The sequence below is a fragment of the Xenopus tropicalis genome, chromosome 7 (assembly GCF_000004195.4).
Source record: "Xenopus tropicalis strain Nigerian chromosome 7, UCB_Xtro_10.0, whole genome shotgun sequence".
Taxonomy (NCBI): domain Eukaryota; kingdom Metazoa; phylum Chordata; class Amphibia; order Anura; family Pipidae; genus Xenopus; species Xenopus tropicalis.
This window is the reverse complement of record NC_030683.2, coordinates 29,592,420-29,613,073: the sequence shown is the minus strand read 5'-3', so window position 1 is coordinate 29,613,073 and position 20,654 is coordinate 29,592,420. Positions and strand designations below refer to the sequence as shown.

Here is a 20,654-nt window from a genome sequence, read left to right as displayed (position 1 = left end):
ACCAGCAGCACTTTTGGGGGTATCCGATAATAACCCCACTGGATAATTTTTTAGGGTATTATTAATTCATAAGATGTTATGGAAGGTGACAAGAATGAGTTTGGGACAAGGAAAGAGTCACTATAATTTATTACAAGGTAAAATCTGCAAGCAGATTGAGACAGGTTTTTAAAGAGAAACCATTAAAAACAATTTATTTAATACATTTCTATACAAAGATAAACTTGAAAAACTAATTGGTCCCAAGAGTAGATAATCTTTTGAGGCGCGTGGGTCAGGTTGAACTCCTGATATGAGACAGAGAATGAAACACAGGTGATCGCTAATTCCCTGACTCTATCCAATGTATGTAACTAAACACAACCTACAGAGCTGGCTATCAGTTTGCATGATTACATTCCACTGTGTGTATTCGCTGCTTAAGGAACGTCGTCCTACAGGGTAACACTAAACAGCATTATCACTTAAAAGAAAAATCTGCAAGCGTGCAACACTGATGTTGTAAAATAAACAGAGCATTTACCATCGTCTGTGCTGTTTAAACATCCTCCATTCCCATTCTGCATGTCCTGCGTCATCTGTGTCCTGCAAGCAGCCAAAGAAAACAATTTGTACTGTGAAAACTGATGACAATTACAGATCTCGAGTACATTGGAGGGGAGTTAAAGAAGCCCAGCAAGCTTGATTTACAAATAAAATGGATCACTAGAAAAGGCTCAACAGTTTCCCAAGATGGGAAAAAGTAGGAAGAGGCGGAAATGCAGATTTCTGCTCACTTTATTTACATTTGGTAGCTAAGAGCAATGGGACATGGGGGATACTGTCATATTCGATTTGGGGAAAATACTTTCATCAGTTATACTTCTGTCAGTTACGTAAACAGTGTTAATAGGTACGCTATGTTTTTATGAAAGTAACATAAGATTTTGCATAAGTTACACAAATTGCGTAAGTGTAGGGGCCCAATGATGTTGCTGCAGGGCGCAATAACCAGTAATTCCCTTGCTGGAAAGTTCATGTAGAAGATGCTGAAATTTTTGATATTCTTGTTTAGCCCTGGTCACCAAATAAGCAAATATTTTTTTGTCAGATTTGGCCATACAAGTGGCCTCACATTGTATTTGTACTAAGTATGATCCATTACTTCAGGAGTTCACTGTATACTCTACAGAATGGAAGTTTTCACTTAAAGAGCACCCTTCTGAATTAGATGGGGTGCACTGTAATGAGTATATATGCTTGGTGAGGGGGTGGCCTGGCCAGATTTGACTAGGGTACCAAAAGATCTAATGCTGTCTCTGACGAAGTAGGACCTCTTCACTGTGGTGTGCTATGCCTGTATTCATAATTAATTTGGTCTATTTCTATTTCCTTAAGGGCCATTTAGCTCCTATAGAGTATGTTTTTCGAAAAAATCAAAAATTCATGGTACTAGGGTAACAACCAAACCTATTAGAATAGGACATTTACCCTCCCTGGATCTACAAGTACTAATGTGATTTATGAAACTCATCACCACAGGGCTATAGAGCCAACAAAGGGCAATCTTGCATCTAAATCACCAGCCACAGACAGTCAGGGGCTTTCTACTGTTTCTGAAAATGTCCAGCAGTTATTTTATGAGTAAGTCTGCAAAAATGTGCTGACTCGATTGAGAAGCCATTGCTCCCAAACCACTGCCATTTGCAGAAATGCTGCTGAAGTCTTTGTTTTACTTTACAAGCAGAGTTTTCAATTTCTTTTAAACAGAAAAATGAAGACACGTTTGACCAAATTCTTTTTTGTCAAACAGATTTCTGTGCTTTTCTGATGTTAAACTACAAATTCACGAACTCAAACATCCTCCATTACCTGAATGGCTAACCTTGAACTGATTTTCCTTTAACGATTTGCACACCCCAGCCTGGCTTTTCTGGACATCACTGGATTGTTTGGGTTGGGTTCTGTTTAAAATAACATCTACATACTGCACACTGAGCAGGTTCACACTACAGAACCATGCAATATATTATGCAATATATTGTCTGGGATTTAGGAAAGTGTAGCCTTTCTTTCTATATACACAAAAGACCTGCATCTCTAGCAATATTAATCTGAACCCAACCATAACAATAAAAAAGAAATATGTTGGCCCTCTGGCCAACATCCTGTGTATTATGGTCTAACACAGGCCGCACAGGCTAATATGATGTGCAACTACATTTTCTGCCTGGCCAGACTGATCAGTAAACAAGGTTAAGTAGCTAGAATATAGTTGCACTTGCATTGACACCATTACAGGATAAAGTCAGCTGGTGATGGTAGCTTGGAGTCAGCCAGGGGTAGGGTTATGTTGGGAGATGTAGTTAGTTTTTCCATATTTGTAAGGCCAGTGACTTTGGCAATAAGCAAAAAGCTAAATAAAGGTCATTGAACTGTATATAGTACATGTAGTAATGTTGTTACCAAACCAGTGGAAACACAGGACTGTTGCATCTTAGTAATACTTGGAGCTTATTGTGTACCAAACAAACTGACAAAAGTTTGTCTCTTGGGCTGTCTGATGCAGAAGACTAAGAGTAGTGTACAGTATTGGGGCTCTTCATTGTACAGTAAAGCCCATACCTAGAATTGAGCTCTGTTCAGCTATTTGCCCCATGTGGCTGAGCTGTTGAGCAAACCCAAGATTTTCTTGCTGACCAGTCAGCCTAATCAACAGCCACACAGATAGGAACCTCATTGTGCTTTGTGGAATGCCTATTATTTATTTACCTATTCTTTGCGCCAATAATGTCCCGACAGGCATGTCCGTCCCAGGCACAGTAAGGGTTCCTGGCGAGGATGCAGTCATAGCATGAGGTATATTGGCTACAGCCAAACAGCGGGATCTGGAGGACACCACTTTGTGCTCCGATGTATAATGCATTCTGCAATTAAAAGCAAGAAAAATGTCACAAAGTACTTAAAAATCTAACGTTTGAGATCTGGATTGTTCATATTTTTTAATGAAAAGCTTCATAGAAATGTCTGTTGACTTTAGAACAAGATGCACTTTATCCATAAAGGCAAAATACATGAAGACATATGTCATTTCCATAACTGTGCTGCTGGGAATTCCAGCCCACATATAAAACAGTTAGCAAAAGTACATCAGTTGTAATATAAATCTTGTTTAGTCCTTAAAGGGAAAATACTATCAATAAGCTGTTCTAGCACTCTTTTTATGTAAACTGTACAACAAATGCCCTTTGAGTTAACCCTATGTGCTATTTTCTCTAAAGCCACCCTATTCTTATCCATAGCATATGAGGGAGGGAGACCAATATTGTTATTAAAAAAAAAATACTAATACAAAATGTACAGGAATATTTGCATTCTAAATGGATTGTTGGGTTATGAAGATGACTCTCTGCCTTAACATGGTTCCCATCTGAAAAATATTAAGAGGAAGTGGTGAATAGGAACTCCCACTAAAGGCCAGTCAGGGCGAGATTTGAAGATGAATTCTTATTTGCTGTCTTATATATGACTGGGACTATAGCAACATTTTCTGAAGAGTTGGGGGTACAGAGAGGGGAAATGTAGCCAATAAGGCTGAAATAAATAAATTCTGCACAAAGTACTTTTGGATTAACTCTGTTCCTTAGGGGTAGAAAAGAGAGGCAGCTGCCCTGGGCCCTGTGCCCAAGAAAGACACTCATGGACTGTGTTTTAATGGCAATTTATTTGTAACTTATTATTGCAGACAAGCTATCCTATTAGTAACGTTGTGCCCTTTTGCAGTGTGGAAGCTGTGCCTGGCCCATGATGACTGCTGGCTGCTGCCTCGGTTTGCTTTAAATTGCCTGCTTACTGACATCCACATAGTCATGAAAGAGGCCTTCAACAATATAGGGACACCAGCCAGCATAGCTTGCCCAAGGCCCCCTAACTACCCTCAAGGGCAGCCCTGCTGTTCCAAACTCCTTTCGGATATATTGCCTTTACTGTACAAGCAAGCATATGTTCTTTCAGCTTGCAGATTTTCTTGGAATCCCCAGTTATTACAGTTGAGGGGGAGTTAACTGATAACTAATTAATTCTCTGAGGTTCCAAAATGTTGCTTTGCAGTTAGAAACCATCAATATTTGCGTCACAGAATGCCAAGGCATGGGATAGTGGAAAGAGACTTTACTGCTACTGCCAAGCTCACATTTCTGTATGCACAATAACAGGGCTGAATGGGGCTATAAAGATGACTATTAAAGCATGAAGTTAAATTTGACTTTGTTTGAATCTTGGGTTAAAGTACAACACAGAATATCCTGGCATCCATATGGTAAGCAAATGAATACAGTCATTTCTTTTTAACCCACACACTGAATAATGAATAAACAGAACAAGATCTGCCTGTAACAAATCCCTACTGTATCCAAACCACTAAATCAATAAATGGCTATTCCACAAGCACGTTTTGTATCTGCTTCTCTGTGCTCTCTGACAACCACAGGGCAAAATCCTAATTCTATTAAAGATTTCCACCTGAAAAGGTGATAATAGAATTATTTGTATTATTTGACACACAGATATGTAATTGTATGAATACAATTCGTTCCATTCCACCAAAACTGTGCAGGTATGGAATCTGTTATCCAGAAACCTGTTATCAAAAAAGCTTCAAATTACTGAAAAGCCATCCTCCCATAAACTCAATTCCTATACAGTACATTGTGTATATATTTTATGAGTATTGCCTTTATAACACAAACAGTTAAACCATGTTTGATTGTATGCCAGTGTGAGTGCCACCTATTGTATTGCTTCAAGTTTGGCTTTAAATTTTTGTATTCCCCATAAAAGGGGATGGAACAGTTTTGCAAACATCAGCTTTATGGCCCAGAGAACAATGGACTTATTGAGCCTATTTAAATAATATGCCCTGAGCAAAGCAGAAAACATGGAAAATGCAGTAAATATTGTTAGGTTTTTTATTGCAAAAAAAAGGGGGCAAAGTTTACCCAACCTTAATAATCCAAAGCCAGTACTAAAATGTTGAAGCAGAGTTACATGTTTTAAAGCAAAGCTGTACAAAGCAGCCTGTTAGTATTTTTGCACAGACAGAACGAGAGACACCCTTAATGCACCCATATTAATATACACAGGAAGGACAAACACTATAATAAATATAAATATATGAAGATTAAGTGCCATGGGTAAGAAAGACAGTAAGAAACAGGTCTCTGCCCCATAGAGCTTGCAATCTAAGCAGATGGATAACATAGTGGCACAAATCGGAGGGCAAAAGTGCACAAAGCTTTAGGATTGTTAGTCTATATACCAAAATATACATCATCTTTGCACAAAAATTGCTTAGTGAGACCAAAACTTCCCCTTTTGCTAATCTATCTTTGAAACTCACTGGAACAATACAAGCAGACAGGATTTATATTTCCCCACAGTCCCCACCAAATCACCAATATTACTAATTATTAACATGTTTCTTTTGGGATCCCAGAGTCACTTTGATCCTCTGCACATGGCTGATATATAAATTGCCTTTGAATTCCATGTATGTACCTGCTGGGAGAGCTCTGCCCTTATTAATCCATAACACCAGATAGGGGGGCAATTTTTGCTTATGTAATATTACAGGTGCTGTTTTAGCAGGACAGGATACAGAAATATTAATTGAACCAAGGTGAGATTGAAATATATTTATAAGTAAATATTACACGATGGACTATATAAATCCAAATCCCTATAATGATTATACCAGTAAGGAGTAGTACAACAGCTATCTGAGACAGCTATGTCCTAGATATACAGTTTGCACAAAAGGCAATTCACTACTAGGGCTGCCATGAGTGCACTATGAATTACGCTTGGCTAGGTTAATAATACCCTGTTCCACCTGTATGTGTTCACTGCTTTCTGATCCGATAGTCATCATGGTAAAATGCTGCTTTTTTGGAGGTTGACCATTAGCCTCTGATCCCATAGAGGAAGACAGGCACGCATGCAGATGGGTGACCCTGGTGATTGGCATGTTCCCATGCTAGTCACTTAGCCGCAGCTGCTGATCTAAGACATAAGGAGACAAAACGGCAGCTCCTACTTATATTTGAAGGTTCCCTCTTATTTCAGAATATAATTACTTGCCTCCAGTAGCAACATTCTTAACTTAATTTGTGTATGTGTGGGAGCTACATGGAATATATTATTCTGTGAAGGTTTCTCTGGCCTGGATCTGGGGCATTTCATTTGATTCTTATGTAATAAAAAGGCACTAAATTTGCCCAGTAACAGGAACCCGTAGCAACAGGAACATGCAAACAGTCCTAAAGCCCTGAGTCTGGTACAACTATTCTATAGATTCAGGAAAAAAAACTGACACATAAGTGATAGCCCTGGAGAAAGTGGGACTCCATATCCAAACTGCTACTGATAGGTTGCTATGCGCACACAGTGTATATATACCTACCACATGTTCCTGCAGTAATACATCTGAATCACAGCTCAGTTAATCCTGAACTGGTAACAACGAGACAGATGCTATAAACCAAACTCTGATGCCGCCCCTGGCAGGACTGCGCTTATATTTCCTGCAACCGAATGACTTCACATTGCAGCTCAGGTTTAGACTGATAAAAACTACAAGCACATAGAAATTTATGGACTGATCAGAGTCCCATGTGGCTTTTGAGATATCATTTCAAGGGACACATTCTTGGAAAACATATAATTATTTTAATGGATATTCAATCACAATCTTCTGGGAACCGTAATCATTTTTTTCTATCTACTTGTTTCAAATTAACCTTCTCCATTTGTACCTGGAGCACTGCGAGCCGCACGGATGAACTTAGTGCATCCATGGTCCATTTAATTATTTTCTCAGCATCAAGCGCATGTGCTATATCACATTTACCAGTGTCACCATCATGCTTTTATTATCACCCATGGCCAGCACCCAGAAGGAAAAGAGCAATGCTTTCAAGGACCACTTCATCCATCTTGATTTTATATTATCCTTCAGTGTATATCTGTACAGTCAGTGGCAATATTACTATGTGTAAGTGATTATTCTGTCTTGCTTTGTTTTAGAGGCTTTTGTGAAGGTGATAATGATTCATCTTGCAGAGCCATAAAAGGGCCAATACTGTCTGCCAACTCAGCCACTCCTGTTGGTATATCTGGAGCTTGGCCAGATAAAGATTTGGCTGGATGAAAAACCTATCATTCTGCTGAATGGGGGCAGCATTGAGCCAGCGACAGTCCTTTAACATGAACTGACCATGACCAATTTGGGTTTTATCATCTCTTATAACCCACACTTAGAGAGTTATAATTAATAAAACTGTGGTCTATCTAATCAAATCAGCTGTTACTTTTTACTTTCCCCTACTTATGTATCATAAATAAATATATATATATATATACATACGAGGGAGTAATCGACTATCTTGTCTGCTGAAGCCAGACTGCACTAATCAGTTGCAAAGTGTTCTGGCTCATGTAGCAGTAATAGTGGCAAACAGAACACAGCCATTCAAATGAAAGGGGACATATATTGGCAAATTAAAGGGGATATATTATGTAAAAAAAAAAATGAAATGTGCCAATGCATTATACTCTTAAATACAGAAGGAATGTGCTAAAAAAAAAAGTTGTGTTTTGAGCTGATTTGTTAAAAATTGCTCCAAAAAACCTACTAGTCCCAGCCATCTATTCCCCTGCTCCCTCCTTTCCCAGGCTGTGCAGGGGGGCTGCAGCACTGATGAAAAGCTTTTGAACCGACCCCACCAGCCACTTAAAACACTAACTGCATTACCCACTCTGACAGCAGTTACCAGATGACAATTAAATCATTTTTTTTTAAATGTACTTATAAACATGTCAAATGGGAATTACTAGGAGCTATTTTCCATTTAACCTTATGCATGGGCAAATTTTGCTTTGTTACATTGCCTTTAAATTTAGATTGTTAACTTTCGAACTTGCAGTAAATACTGAAACACAGACAGTTGTGACAAGCAGTTGCAGCAACAGAAAAAAAAAATTCCACAATTGCAAATAAAAGTGTGTGATGACAAATTGTTGGCAAGATATTTGTGTGATTGATGATCATGTGAAGCAAGATACCACAAAGCCAGGTGGAGCATGATGTTGGCAGATCTAGTCCCTAGTCCCATCAGGCACATGGTGAGAAGACTCACTATCTGATAAATACTGTTATGGTCACAAAGTGTTCCATTGAGTGAAATACAGCAAATAAGACTTGATTTGAGAATTAAGGGGATTAGGTTTGGGTTTCATTTTTTTTAATGTCATTAAATCATTACATTTCTTTGCAGCTCACACGGCGTGATCTATTTTTTATCATCTCAGTTACCTATCATTTTGCAATTCAAGTTACTGCAGTCCCTCTAGGAGACATGCTTGTTGATGATGGTCGCTTCAAATTAATGTGATTGGCAAAGTAATGGTCTATTGTACATGCTTCGGACAGTAGTTGGGATCACTCAGGAATATTTAATTCAACACAGCCAATTAAACTTGCCCTCTGCCAATCACTCCTGGGATAGTCTTGTCACAATCAATGACAAGTCTGTCATCACCACAGGGGACCGATGCAGGCAGCAAAGTACCTTCTTGGCCTAGTGCTGGGTGGAACTTACACTGAGAAAGGGAGTGTTAGGGTGGCACATAGCAATTGAAATCCCAAGCCTTGGGGTTGCACAAGAAAAAATGGAAATAATTCAATGAAGACAAATGGCAAACTGTCTTAGTATACTGTTTTCTACATCATAATAAAGTTAATAAGGCAGTCTTTCAGAGCTAGTATTCAAACTCTCTTTCACATTTCCCCTATGCCTTGAGCTTGGAGCTCTCCTTTCCCAGTTATATATCATTCATGCACCCTAATCTGCACTTGTGTATCTGCACTGGCTATCCAATGCCAATTATATGAAACAGGAGTTCTCTAACACCAGGAAAGTTACTTCGCAAAATAGAAAAGACCTAAAAGGAGACCCAGAACCATTTGTATTAATGTATCTACCATCATCTTTAGGGAAAGCTACAAAACTGGTTTAAATATTTTACAATATTAGTACTCTTAGTACTAGTTGATCCAGGGACTGGTCCGATTGCCATCTTGGAGTCAGGAAGGAATTTTTTCCCCTCTGTGGCAAATTAGAGAGGCTTCAGATGGGGTTTTTTTGCCTTCCTCTGGATCAACTAGTAGTTAGGTAGGTTATATATAGGCATTATGGTTGAACTTGATGGACGTATGTCTTTTTTCAACCCAACTTACTATGTTACTATGTTACTATGTTACAAGGATATAGGAAAATTGGCAACCACATTGGCACTATTACTTTCTACATGAAACTGAGAAAACTGCTTTCCCATTGGTTCTGACTTGCCTTACAGTAGAAAGTATGCTGCCCAAACATGGATACAGATGCCTGCTACAAACACTAACAAGTACAATCCGGGGAAACACAGCCATATGTAAACAGAATGTCAGGGAGTAACACACACCAGGTCAAACACTTCCAGGCCTGTTCTTTTGAGTTCTGCATTCTACCAACAATAACCATAGAAATGGAAAACATACTCTGTGGATTAAAAGTTTATTTGCATGCGTTTATTTTGATGCTTTCATTTGGAGTATGGATTAAGAACAAATCAATAGCTACAGGGAGTTCCTTCCCTATACACAAATATATTTATATTACATGAGGGGGCGTTCGTTGCCATACAGCATACCTTGGGAGATGTCTTTTCCACAGTCCAACTAAATGCAGTGCAGTCTGTTTAAACTGCCAGCTTACCTGATAACTGAGGTCTATGTCTAATATTGCAAGTGTGATGGGCAGTAGCAGCTGACACTCAAATATATAAATGTGTAATAAGTATATTTAATATGTAAGTATGTGTGTTGAGGTGAAGAAGTGGGCATCATTAAAGTGGTCAGGTATCCTACAACTCATACAAGACTATAACTGCTAAAAATCATTTGAACACTATATTCCCAGTAATTAAAATCTAATCCCTATTAATTACCTAGTCCTCACTGACCTGTTTCTTGGAGATCACCAGATTTTCAACTGGCTGTGGGAACTTGTAGACTTGTATTTCTTCTATTATATGGACCATGGATCCAATGACCACTGCCTTATGAATCCAGCCATCATCTGTATAATTTGAATTAAAAAAAAAAAGTTTAGTAAATGCAGTTTACGTGTACCAAACAGTAATCGATAATAAAATATTCGATCATGTATAGTGTTGCCACCTTTTCTGGAAAAAAATACTGGCCTCCTATATTTTTATGCGTTTTTCCTATTAATAACATTGGCATCAGTTTTTCAAAAACATAAACAGATTTTTTTTTTTATATTTTATTTAAAAATTTCACATAGGGCTAGCCATATTCTTCATTTCCCAGGGTGCCACAGGCATGTGACTTGTGCTCAAGATAGCAGCCCCCTGTATTGTTAAAAGTGGTAGATATCAGAATAGCACTCAATAGAAAGAAATCCAAGTCCGGCTTGGGACTCCTCCAGTTACATGGGAGTAGGGGAAACAATAAGTTACCTGAAAGCAGTTCTAATGTGTAGCGCTGGCTCCTTCTGAAAGCTCAGACTCAGGCACAATGCACTGAGATGGCGCCTACACACCAATATTACAACTACCAAAAAAATAAATTTGTTGGAAATTTGTTGGTTATTAAATTTGGCCATGTAGGGTTACTTTTACCAGCTGGCAATTTTTTTTAATAGATACTCACCATATGCTTTGTTAAAAAATAAAATAAAAAAAAATGAAGAATGTCACTGACCTGTCCCAAGAAATAGCACATCGTAGTACTCGTCGTTTAGCGCTTTAACCCTATCCACAGCTATTCTGGTGTATATGATGTTTTTCTTAACGAGCAGCGGCTGCTCCCCAACCGGTCTCACCTTCTCGTACATCAGCGGATGAAGTTTTACAAAATCTAGAACGTTATTGGGGAGATCCTGGGAGGTGTTGAACCCATTCATCCGAAATTCATTTGTGATGCACTGCAAACAAAAATCAGAAATGCAATGAGGTTTACACACAAGACATTTAGAAGTTTTCACTTTTTTGGCAAACTTAGTGGCATTAGTTACTGAAAACCCTCCTTATAAGAACATCTCAAATAGCGCGGATCGGCGGTCGGCATGGAAAACATCTGCTTTCGCGTTTTCCTGGCCGACCTCTGATCCGCTCCACTCTGTGTGCACACACTCAGGCTGTTGCCATAAGTTTGAGTGCACACAGAGTGGAGTGGCGTACAGAAGGAGATCCGCTCCAGGCAGATATGCGCAGGGCTGAAGCAGATATACGCTTCGTCTGCCCTTGCCCTTAAGCTGCAAGTCTCAGTTCCCCCAAGACACCTGTTCAGCTTATTAGTTACAATCGTATCTAAGTGCAGGTATAGCTTAAGTTTCTGGGCTCTCTGCCAAAAGCTACTTTTTAATTCAACTGGTATCCTCAATTTGTGTGCACACTGCAGGACTGTAATCTTCCTGTAAGTACACACATGGAGCAGATTTCAAACAGAAAATGCATGTTTTAAGGCTAAAAATCCCCTCTGTGTCTGCAGTGACTGAGATAATACAGTCTTTTACTATGAGTTAACAAAAGACATATAAACACGCATAAAGTATAAGGATGGATAAAGAACTTATGTGAATAATTAAACACCACTGTAAAGGAATGTGTATAAATTGCATAAACGAGGAATATTAAAATAAGCAGGTAGTAGGAACCATTAGCACCAGTGCTAAAAGGGAACCTGCCATTTATTCTATAACTTGTGCTATTAAAAAAGAAGGAAAGTCTCAATTACCGGGGGGGAGGGGTGGGGTGCCAAATGTTAGGAACCCCTAGTGACATGGCTTACCGGATACCCCCGGCCGGTGCTACTTTTAGCAGAAAACTGCACCAATCCAGGGATCTTCTCAAAAAGCACCACAAAGCGTTCCTCTTCCTCCTTCCTATTTATTTAAGTGGGTGCGCATGTGAAGTAGAATGAAAAGTGGAACTGTATTGTGCATGTGTTACCCCGGGGCAGTGCAGTTTTCTGCTAAAAGGAGCACTGACCCTGGGTATCAGGTAAGCGATGACAATCACTAGGTTTTCCAACCATCTGGCACCCCCCAGTGATTGAGACTTTCCTTCTACCTTAACAGCAGCTTTGCTAATATATGCGTCCCTCTAACATTACATAGTAGTGGAGGCTGAAAAAGGATATACACTTTTGTCCAAGTGAAACCTACATAAAAAGTCTAATTGATCCAAGCCATCTTAAGTCAACTCCTATTTGCTTCAGAGGTGGGTAAAAAAATACTTCCAGAAGGATTTATAAGCCCCCCTATCCTAAATGTGTATGAGAACTGTGGGGGTAATTGCTCGACATGCCGTTACTGGCAGTTCACACTGCAGTAAGTATGGCTTTTTACTATGCAGTTATCTCCTGCTGATCCAACCTGACCACAATAGTCAGTTTTTTCCTGGTTCATCCAGCCTGAACGCTGTTGTCAAAGTTACTTCCTGGTTCATCCAACCTGACTGTTCTAGTCAGTCATGTCACACGGAAAGGAAAAAATGTGTTCTATGTGACCCTTGTAAATTCCTGATTCAGAAATAAACATGTTTACAGCACCTTTTCTCTTTTAACTAGTAGGATGTGATCATAAGACTTGTAGCTTCAGGACTGCCATGAGGGAAAGCTGTGACAGCAACATTCAGAATAATGTAAAATTCTTCAGGTCATGTTAAAAGCTACTTACACCTTTTGTATCAAATAAGGGTGCAGCTAGGAGCAGTATACATTCATACTCTGCACAGGATTGTTACTCTTACAACCAAGTGTTGCAGCGCTGCTGCTGCCGATATGAAGCACTCAGTAACATGATTTTTCTTGTGGAGAATGGAAAGGCCACAATGCTACCATTTAACATTCTATAAAGTATTATTTCCTTACTAAAGCAAAGATGGGGGCAACATAAGTATAAAGTAACTGCCTTTCATCAGGTGGAGCCGCACTGAGGTGTACTCCTAACAAGGTGGCTAATAGGGGATGGAATAGGCGAGTCCCATTAGGGGCTAGGGGGACGCAGACAGACAGTCTGATTCTTGGTCTACAAAAGGAATTGGATTTGCAGGTAGGAGACAGGTAGGATTTGAGTAGATTATGGGTGTGTTTAAAGGACTTATATTTCATGATCTAAAAATCCCCTCAATTCCCAGACTGGCAAAACTGGGATACTGGTTGTTGTTGCTGGAGAGCTACAGGTTGAAGACCTGAATTAAAGGAAAACTAAAAACGCCTACAGTTTCAACCCTTCACCTTCTCTTTACATGCAAAGTTTTGAAGTGGAGTTGGCAGCCTTCATCTATGGGCTCACCCCTTCGGGTTTTAGGCTTCATGATGATCACTGACCAGGACCAGGCACACTGGAGGCCAGGATCCAGAATAGCTTCCACTAAGCGTTCTCCCGGTCATAAGTGTCCAAGCCAGATGTGGCATTAGTGAAAAAAGTGGCTGCCAACTCCACTGAGCAGTACATTTTTAATAACAAGTTCCAGGGACCCGAAGAGTTTTTTAAGGTGCCTGCAAAGCAGTTAGAGAGGCTACATGGGGCCATGTGTGGGGTGTTTAAAAGTTAAAATCTCACAGTGGTTTAGTTCTCCTTTAAGTAGAATAAATGTAAAAATACATTTTTGGCATGGTTATTTATGGCGAAACGAGTTTATGAGGAAATGAAACATCTGAAAATTAAAACTGGTTTAGCCACTTAATAAATCAGTAAGAATCAGAAAATGTAAAGTTTCCTTAGCAAAGCTGCTATTTTATCTGGCCCTAAAGTATCTATTCTGTAGCAAGTGCAGGCAGGCGTGTTTGGCAACGCAGAGCCACAGCTGTCATACTTTAGTTAACACAATGTTGTAATTAGTCACAAGCTTTAAAGCAAAAAGGTGATTAAGGCAAACACTGCCCACTCCTCTGTGATGATGGCGAGGCATGTGCCTTTACTTGCAAGCTAGCAGAATCATGAGAGAACTTAGTGGATATGAAACAATATAGGTAACATTGTTAAAGGCAAATATACTCTATTTATAATTATTATTATCTAAATTTTTCATATAAATATAACATTTTGCAGCTCGGTTCCGCCAATATTTAAATCTATAGCAGGGGTGATCCTTGTAGCAGCCCCGAACCTACATCCATGAATCTGTTCCATTAATGTATATACCAGCCCATAGTGTCTTCGGCTTACAATAGTTGGAGTGCCCTTCAAGTAGTACATTTAAAACACTAGAATTTTGCTGATGGTGCTGTACAGGCTATAAACTAACAGAGGGTGGCTTCTTCCACAACAATGTCCAAGGCATGTAATCACTGGTAAGCTGTGGGGCACCATGGATGTGCCCAGTACTATCAGACCACATTTCATATTAGGTCACACCTTTTACTGGCACAGAATGACAGGTGACAGTTGGAGAGGAGCAGATTGACCACCTTTGTTTTTCACCTGATGGCAATGCTGGTCAAATCCCCCCATTTGGCCTAAGCATTATTAGAGCATAATAAGAACTGCAGTGAAAAGGCATGGACATCTTATACAAGCTTAAAATAACAAGACCAGGTCAATGGTACAAGCAGTAAGAAACTCAGAACGGAGGTTTACCTGGCACCAATGTGCATGGGATGCAGTGAAAGAAGAGCATTTTGACCTTGTTTTGTTATTGACATCTCATTTTTTCAATTAAATAAATACAAAGCAAATGCTGTGTTTATCTAACCTTTCTGTATTATTTAAGTTGGCTAAACAGTAGAGAACAACAAAAGAGTGATTAAACATCTTGGTGCACCACCCCATTATGGCACTAAACACTCTGCTGTGCAACACCAACCTGCAACAGTGAAAGAGACATTTGATTTGCATCTATCTGTCTATAAGTCAAGAGATTTAAAACAATTACATTTTGAATTTAGGGTGAACAGACTTATTAAAGCTAATCTGGTTCCCTCGTAGGGCCCCAAGCCCTTACAGAAGTCTCATACCATCAAACAATGCATTTACAGAAACTAGGACACAACTGTTCCAGAGCAAGGCAAGCCTGTAGTAGTGAATAATCATTTTAAAAGTAATGCATTTTTGCTGACCCACTTCAATAATATGCGCTGTTTACCTGAGCATAATAAAGCACACGATTTAATGAACTGGGTGTAGCACTTGTCATTTCGTGACTGAGGGCACATTTTTCTGTTACCTGCATCATGAAAACACCATTTACCTTAAAGGCACATTCAGATGACTACTGTGTATAGTAAAAGGCTGCATAAGTCACCAAAAAGGATGCAACTGTATGAACATCTGAAAAGCAGCTACCACTTCCAAAAAAGCTAAAAACTAAAATGTCAGTCATAGCTGGCTGTAATCTTTACTTAAGATCCTCACTAGCTTTGTACATTTGCTGCAGATTTCATCCCACTCCCACAGGTACTATACTGTATTATTCTCCCACTCCCACAGGTACTATACTGTATTATTCTCCCACTCCCACAGGTACTATACTGTATTATTCTCCCACTCCCACAGGTACTATACTGTATTATCCTCCCACTCCCACAGGTACTACACTGTATCATCCCACTCCCACAGGTACTATACTGTATCATCTTTTCCACTCCCACAGGTACTATACTGTATCATCCTTTCCACTCCCACAGGTACTATACTGTATCATCCCACTCCCACAGGTACTATAGTGTATCATCCCACTCCCACAGGTACTATACTGTATCATCCCACTCCCACAGGTACTATACTGTATCATCCCACTCCCACAGGTACTATAGTGTATCATCCCACTCCCACAGGTACTATACTGTATCATCCTTTCCACTCCCACAGGTACTATACTGTATCATCCCACTCCCACAGGTACTATACTGTATCATCCCACTCCCACAGGTACTATACTGTATCATCCCACTCCCACAGGTACTATACTGTATCATCCCACTCCCACAGGTACTATAGTGTATCATCCCACTCCCACAGGTACTATACTGTATCATCCCACTCCCACAGGTACTATACTGTATCATCCCACTCCCACAGGTACTATAGTGTATCATCCCACTCCCACAGGTACTATACTGTATCATCCTTTCCACTCCCACAGGTACTATACTGTATCATCCCACTCCCACAGGTACTATACTGTATCATCCCACTCCCACAGGTACTATAGTGTATCATCCCACTCCCACAGGTACTATACTGTATCATCCTCCCACAGGTACTGTACTGTATCATCCCACTCCCACAGGTACTATACTGTATCCTCCTCCCACAGGTACTATACTGTATCATCCTCCCACTCCCACAGGTACTATACTGTATCATCCCACTCCCACAGGTACTATACTGTATCATCCTCCCACTCCCACAGGTACTATACTGTATCATACCACTCCCACAGGTACTATAGTGTATCATCCCACTCCCACAGGTACTATACAGTATCATCCTCCCACAGGTACTGTACTGTATCATCCCACTCCCACAGGTACTATACTGTATCCTCCTCCCACAGGTACTATACTGTATCATCCTCCCACTCCCACAGGTACTATACTGTATCATCCTCCCACTCCCACAGGTACTATACTGTATCATCCCACTCCCACAGGTACTATACTGTATCATCCCACTCCCACAGGTTCTATACTGTATCCTCCTCCCACAGGTACTATACTGTATCATCCTCCCACTCCCACAGGTACTATACTGTATCATCCCACTCCCACAGGTACTATACTGTATCATCCCACTCCCACAGGTACTATACTGTATCATCCCACTCCCACAGGTACTATACTGTATCATCCCACTCCTACAGGTAATATACTGTATCATCCCACTCCCACAGGTACTATACTGTATCATCCTATCATTGTTTTGTTCATTTCTAGTTACAGTGGAGCCCTCTTGAGACTGGATAGCTGGGAAACAATCTAATGTTGTGTATCAGTGTTATAGTGCCAGGGCCTGAATATCTGCTATCTGTACCCACTGCTTCTCACTGCATATAATGTGCCTGGGGTGCTAGAACCCACTGAATATAATGTCCCTGGGGTGCTAGTACCCACTGAATATAATGTGCCTGGGGTGCTAATACCCACTGCATATAATGTGCCTGGGTGCTAGTACCCATTTACTATATTAACCTGATGAGAGACAAAGTCTGCTTATACAGTGAATACTTTAAATATATGATTGCAAAAAAACTATTTATGCTTGAACAATTTTGGACTACACCAAAATAAAAACATATTACTTACAGATCCTGGCCTGGGGCTGGGAACCTCTCCTTCGTATCGAGACCATTTACGAGATGAATACTGATATTCCATATAAGGTCCCTCAAACACCTTCTGGATATCAGAAATGCTGTATCGACATATAGCAGACTCTTCCATGTTTTTCCTGGGTACAACACAAGTAATTTATTTAGTGATAATTCAATAATCTGATAGAGAATAAAAGCTCCATTAACATAATCACGAGATTCTTAATTGAACACAGCACTTCAAATTACATGCAGCACTGTACCTTTGTAATGTGTTGTTTGCAAACTTACACCTCTATACATCTCTGTACCCAGCCACATCTACATTAAGCTCAGTGGGGCTCATTTTGAACGCAGTGGTGCAAATAGCGCCTGCAGTGGTGCAAATAGCACCTGCAGTGATGTTAGTAGTGCCCACAGTGGTGCAAATAGCGCTGCAGTGATGTTAGTAGCGCCCACAGTGGTGCAAATAGCGCTGCAGTGATGTTAGTAGCGCCTGCAGTGGTGCAAATAGCGCCCGCAGTGATGTTAGCAGTGCCCACAGTGGTGCAAATAGCGCTGCAGTGATGTTAGTAGCGCCCGCAGTGGTGCATAATTGGTCCAACTTACACCTAATCTGATACTATATGGCGCTGTTTTTGTGACCGCTACGTCCCTGAATAATGGGCTGATGTTTTTCTGTTGTTGGTGTGTCATTTTCCACACATTTATTTGGAGTCTTGTTGACTTTTAAAATAAGAAACAGCGCATACCAAAAACCCCTGTGGCCTGCCAGCCTGCCCTAAATGTTTTATTTATACAATATTCCTGGCACGAGTATTTCTGTGCCAACGCAGTGGGAACCTAGCCATCCTGCAGGTCCCTACATTTCTCTATCCTGCTCCCTCTCTCTTTATTTCGCACTCTCTTTGTGAAGAGCGTTCTCCCCACCACGCGGTTTCTCTTCGGGTGTTGTCATGGCACATGCAGCGGCGCGATTTCGGCAAATCGACGAAAATGCCTCGCGAGGCAACTTCGGCGATTTGCCGAAATCGCCTGCGCAGCGTGTGCCATCCCACCGGCGACTTACATTTTCGCCGGTGGGATGGCAATTCGGGGAGATTAGTCGCCCGCGAACAGGGAGATTTGTTGCGGGTGACTAATCTCCCCGTGTGCCAGAGCCCTAAATGCTGCAATCCACTCCCCCCTGACCTAAACCCCCCACTAGGTGTGAAGTGGCGGGTGGGGAAGTTAGAATATTTGAATATTTTTTAGGATTACAAGATAGGGGAAGGCAGAAGGAAGAGGTGTGTGCCTAGCACTCCCCCAAGTTAGTGGACAGGTAGAGGATGCCTACGTGCCTCCTGCCGTTCACCAATACACTTTGGATAAGGAAAAAGGTCACTGTGCTCTGAAACAGAACACAGAAACAATTCCTAAACAGTATAAAAAATGCCCCAATAAAGCATTTTTTTTGCACTTTGCACGCTGCCCTCTGTAAATGACCCATTATTTGTTCTAGGTTTCTAGCAAATACTAAAATGACCGTCATACATGAATTTGCCTTTGTGGTGCTGAAATACCATCTAGATACGTATCAAATACAACCTTTTCTCTTTCATTTCCTGGAAAGCTATATAAAGAACACAAGCACAGATTATCATCGCACACCAGTGAAAATATTAGGTAAAGTTATTTAGGAGAGAACTAGGATATGGATAAATATACTGTCCAAGACCACACAAAGGGTATAGATGAACCTTGATAAATGATCTCTTGCCTGTCATGCAAAATATTCCTAGGAACACACCATAGTTATGACTCCTACTCAGCTCTTGTTTAAAGAAGCTCAGCTTTGTCTTCTGTTTCTCTGAAAGAAAACTCTATTGACTGTCTCCTATTCTTCAGGGGCATGTAAAGATTCCTCTTCTTTCTGAATAGCTTAGATTGGGACCAGTCAAGTGTGGGTGGAAGTGGGAGGCCCCGTAACATTTTGCTTTTAGGAAAACAATGGCATCTGTCATAAGCCCAGCTCCCTGCAGCGTGCATCCCATTATCTCACATGGCATCAAGCTTTCTGTGCATTTTAAAGTGACAGCAAAACTAAGCTACAGATCCTTATAATGATCAGGTGAAATAAACAAATATATAGGTAATAATGTGTAAAAATATAAGGCTATTTGAAAACAAAAAGAGCACCATGACCAAATAAAAACATAAAGCTGCAAGCCATCATATTTTAAAGTAGGGGTTAATTTTTTATAAAAACATGTGTCTAAGAGTGACATAAAAAAGGGACATTGCTAATCAGCAATAATAACATCACTAAGCAGAGTTAATACAGCTCTAGTATATTAACTACATATATGATATATAGAAAAGCTAGCAGGGTGGTACAGAGATACAACATTATGGGTGGCATTCTTTGCTGGGAAGCTGACACCTAATATTTAAAGGAGAAGGAAATAAGTAATCCTATGCTTAGCTCCATTTGTTTAGTTATTATCTCTACCCTTGGTTTCTGAGGGGTAGAGTTTTTGGGGTTTTTGTTTGATCTTGATCTCCACTTGACATGTATATAATCTGTAATACTGTATTTTAAAACTCAATAAAATTCTTTCAATCATAGTGATAATTCATAAATGATTCATCACTGGGGAGATGCCAATTTGTTGGGTGGGGGGTACCCCCGAGTGATAATTATCACTTATCACAGACCCCCGGTGCTCTTTTCCTAGCGAGCACCATGCTTCTCGCCTTTCCTTGGGTTCCTTACCTGCTGCTCTGGGCTCTGCACATGCTCAGTAGAGTAATATTGGAACAGAGAGTAAAAAAGACAAACTTTTGCTTTACTGTGGAAGACAGGAAAGAAAAGTGCGGCACAGTGCTCACTAGAATACTAACCTGGCCAGCAAATTTCATTCAATAGGGGCAAAGTCTGAGGTAAGCAATTATAATCACTAGGGAGTGCCTACCTAATTGCCACCCCCCTGTTTAACCCTTTAGCATGTCACAGAAATTTCATTTTAGTGAGCCCTAGAATTTTTAATTGTCAAAATGAGGACATCACTATTTTATTTAAGCCAAGCCCCCAAACATTTTAGAGCAAATTCACAAAATAATAAATTGGGGAGCCCAAAGGACTCACAGAAAAGCGTTTCATGAACAGACACACTTTATCAAAGCAAATCAGTGTGTCTCACCAGAATGGAAACAACTGCTTTGAGCAGTCAAATTCAGTTCTTTCCTATGAGCATTAGAGAGAAACCCATGCCAACACCATCTTAGCTGCTGTTCCTTAAGCCAAGCTG

General features: G+C 40.2%; 1 protein-coding gene across 2 annotated transcripts in view; it reads right to left on the bottom strand.

Annotated features, from left to right (window-relative positions):
• Nucleotides 1-20,654, bottom strand: part of sema4g (semaphorin 4G) — a 145,441-nt gene that overhangs the window by 11,546 nt on the left and 113,241 nt on the right. For both annotated transcript variants that reach the window (XM_031906658.1, XM_002938721.5), the window contains exons 10-14: nucleotides 17,357-17,501; nucleotides 10,808-11,030; nucleotides 10,045-10,160; nucleotides 2,752-2,906; nucleotides 524-585 (exon numbers count right to left, since the gene is read on the bottom strand). In XM_031906658.1, the coding sequence (XP_031762518.1) occupies nucleotides 524-585; nucleotides 2,752-2,906; nucleotides 10,045-10,160; nucleotides 10,808-11,030; nucleotides 17,357-17,501 (701 nt within the window). The remainder of the gene's footprint in view (nucleotides 1-523; nucleotides 586-2,751; nucleotides 2,907-10,044; nucleotides 10,161-10,807; nucleotides 11,031-17,356; nucleotides 17,502-20,654) is intronic.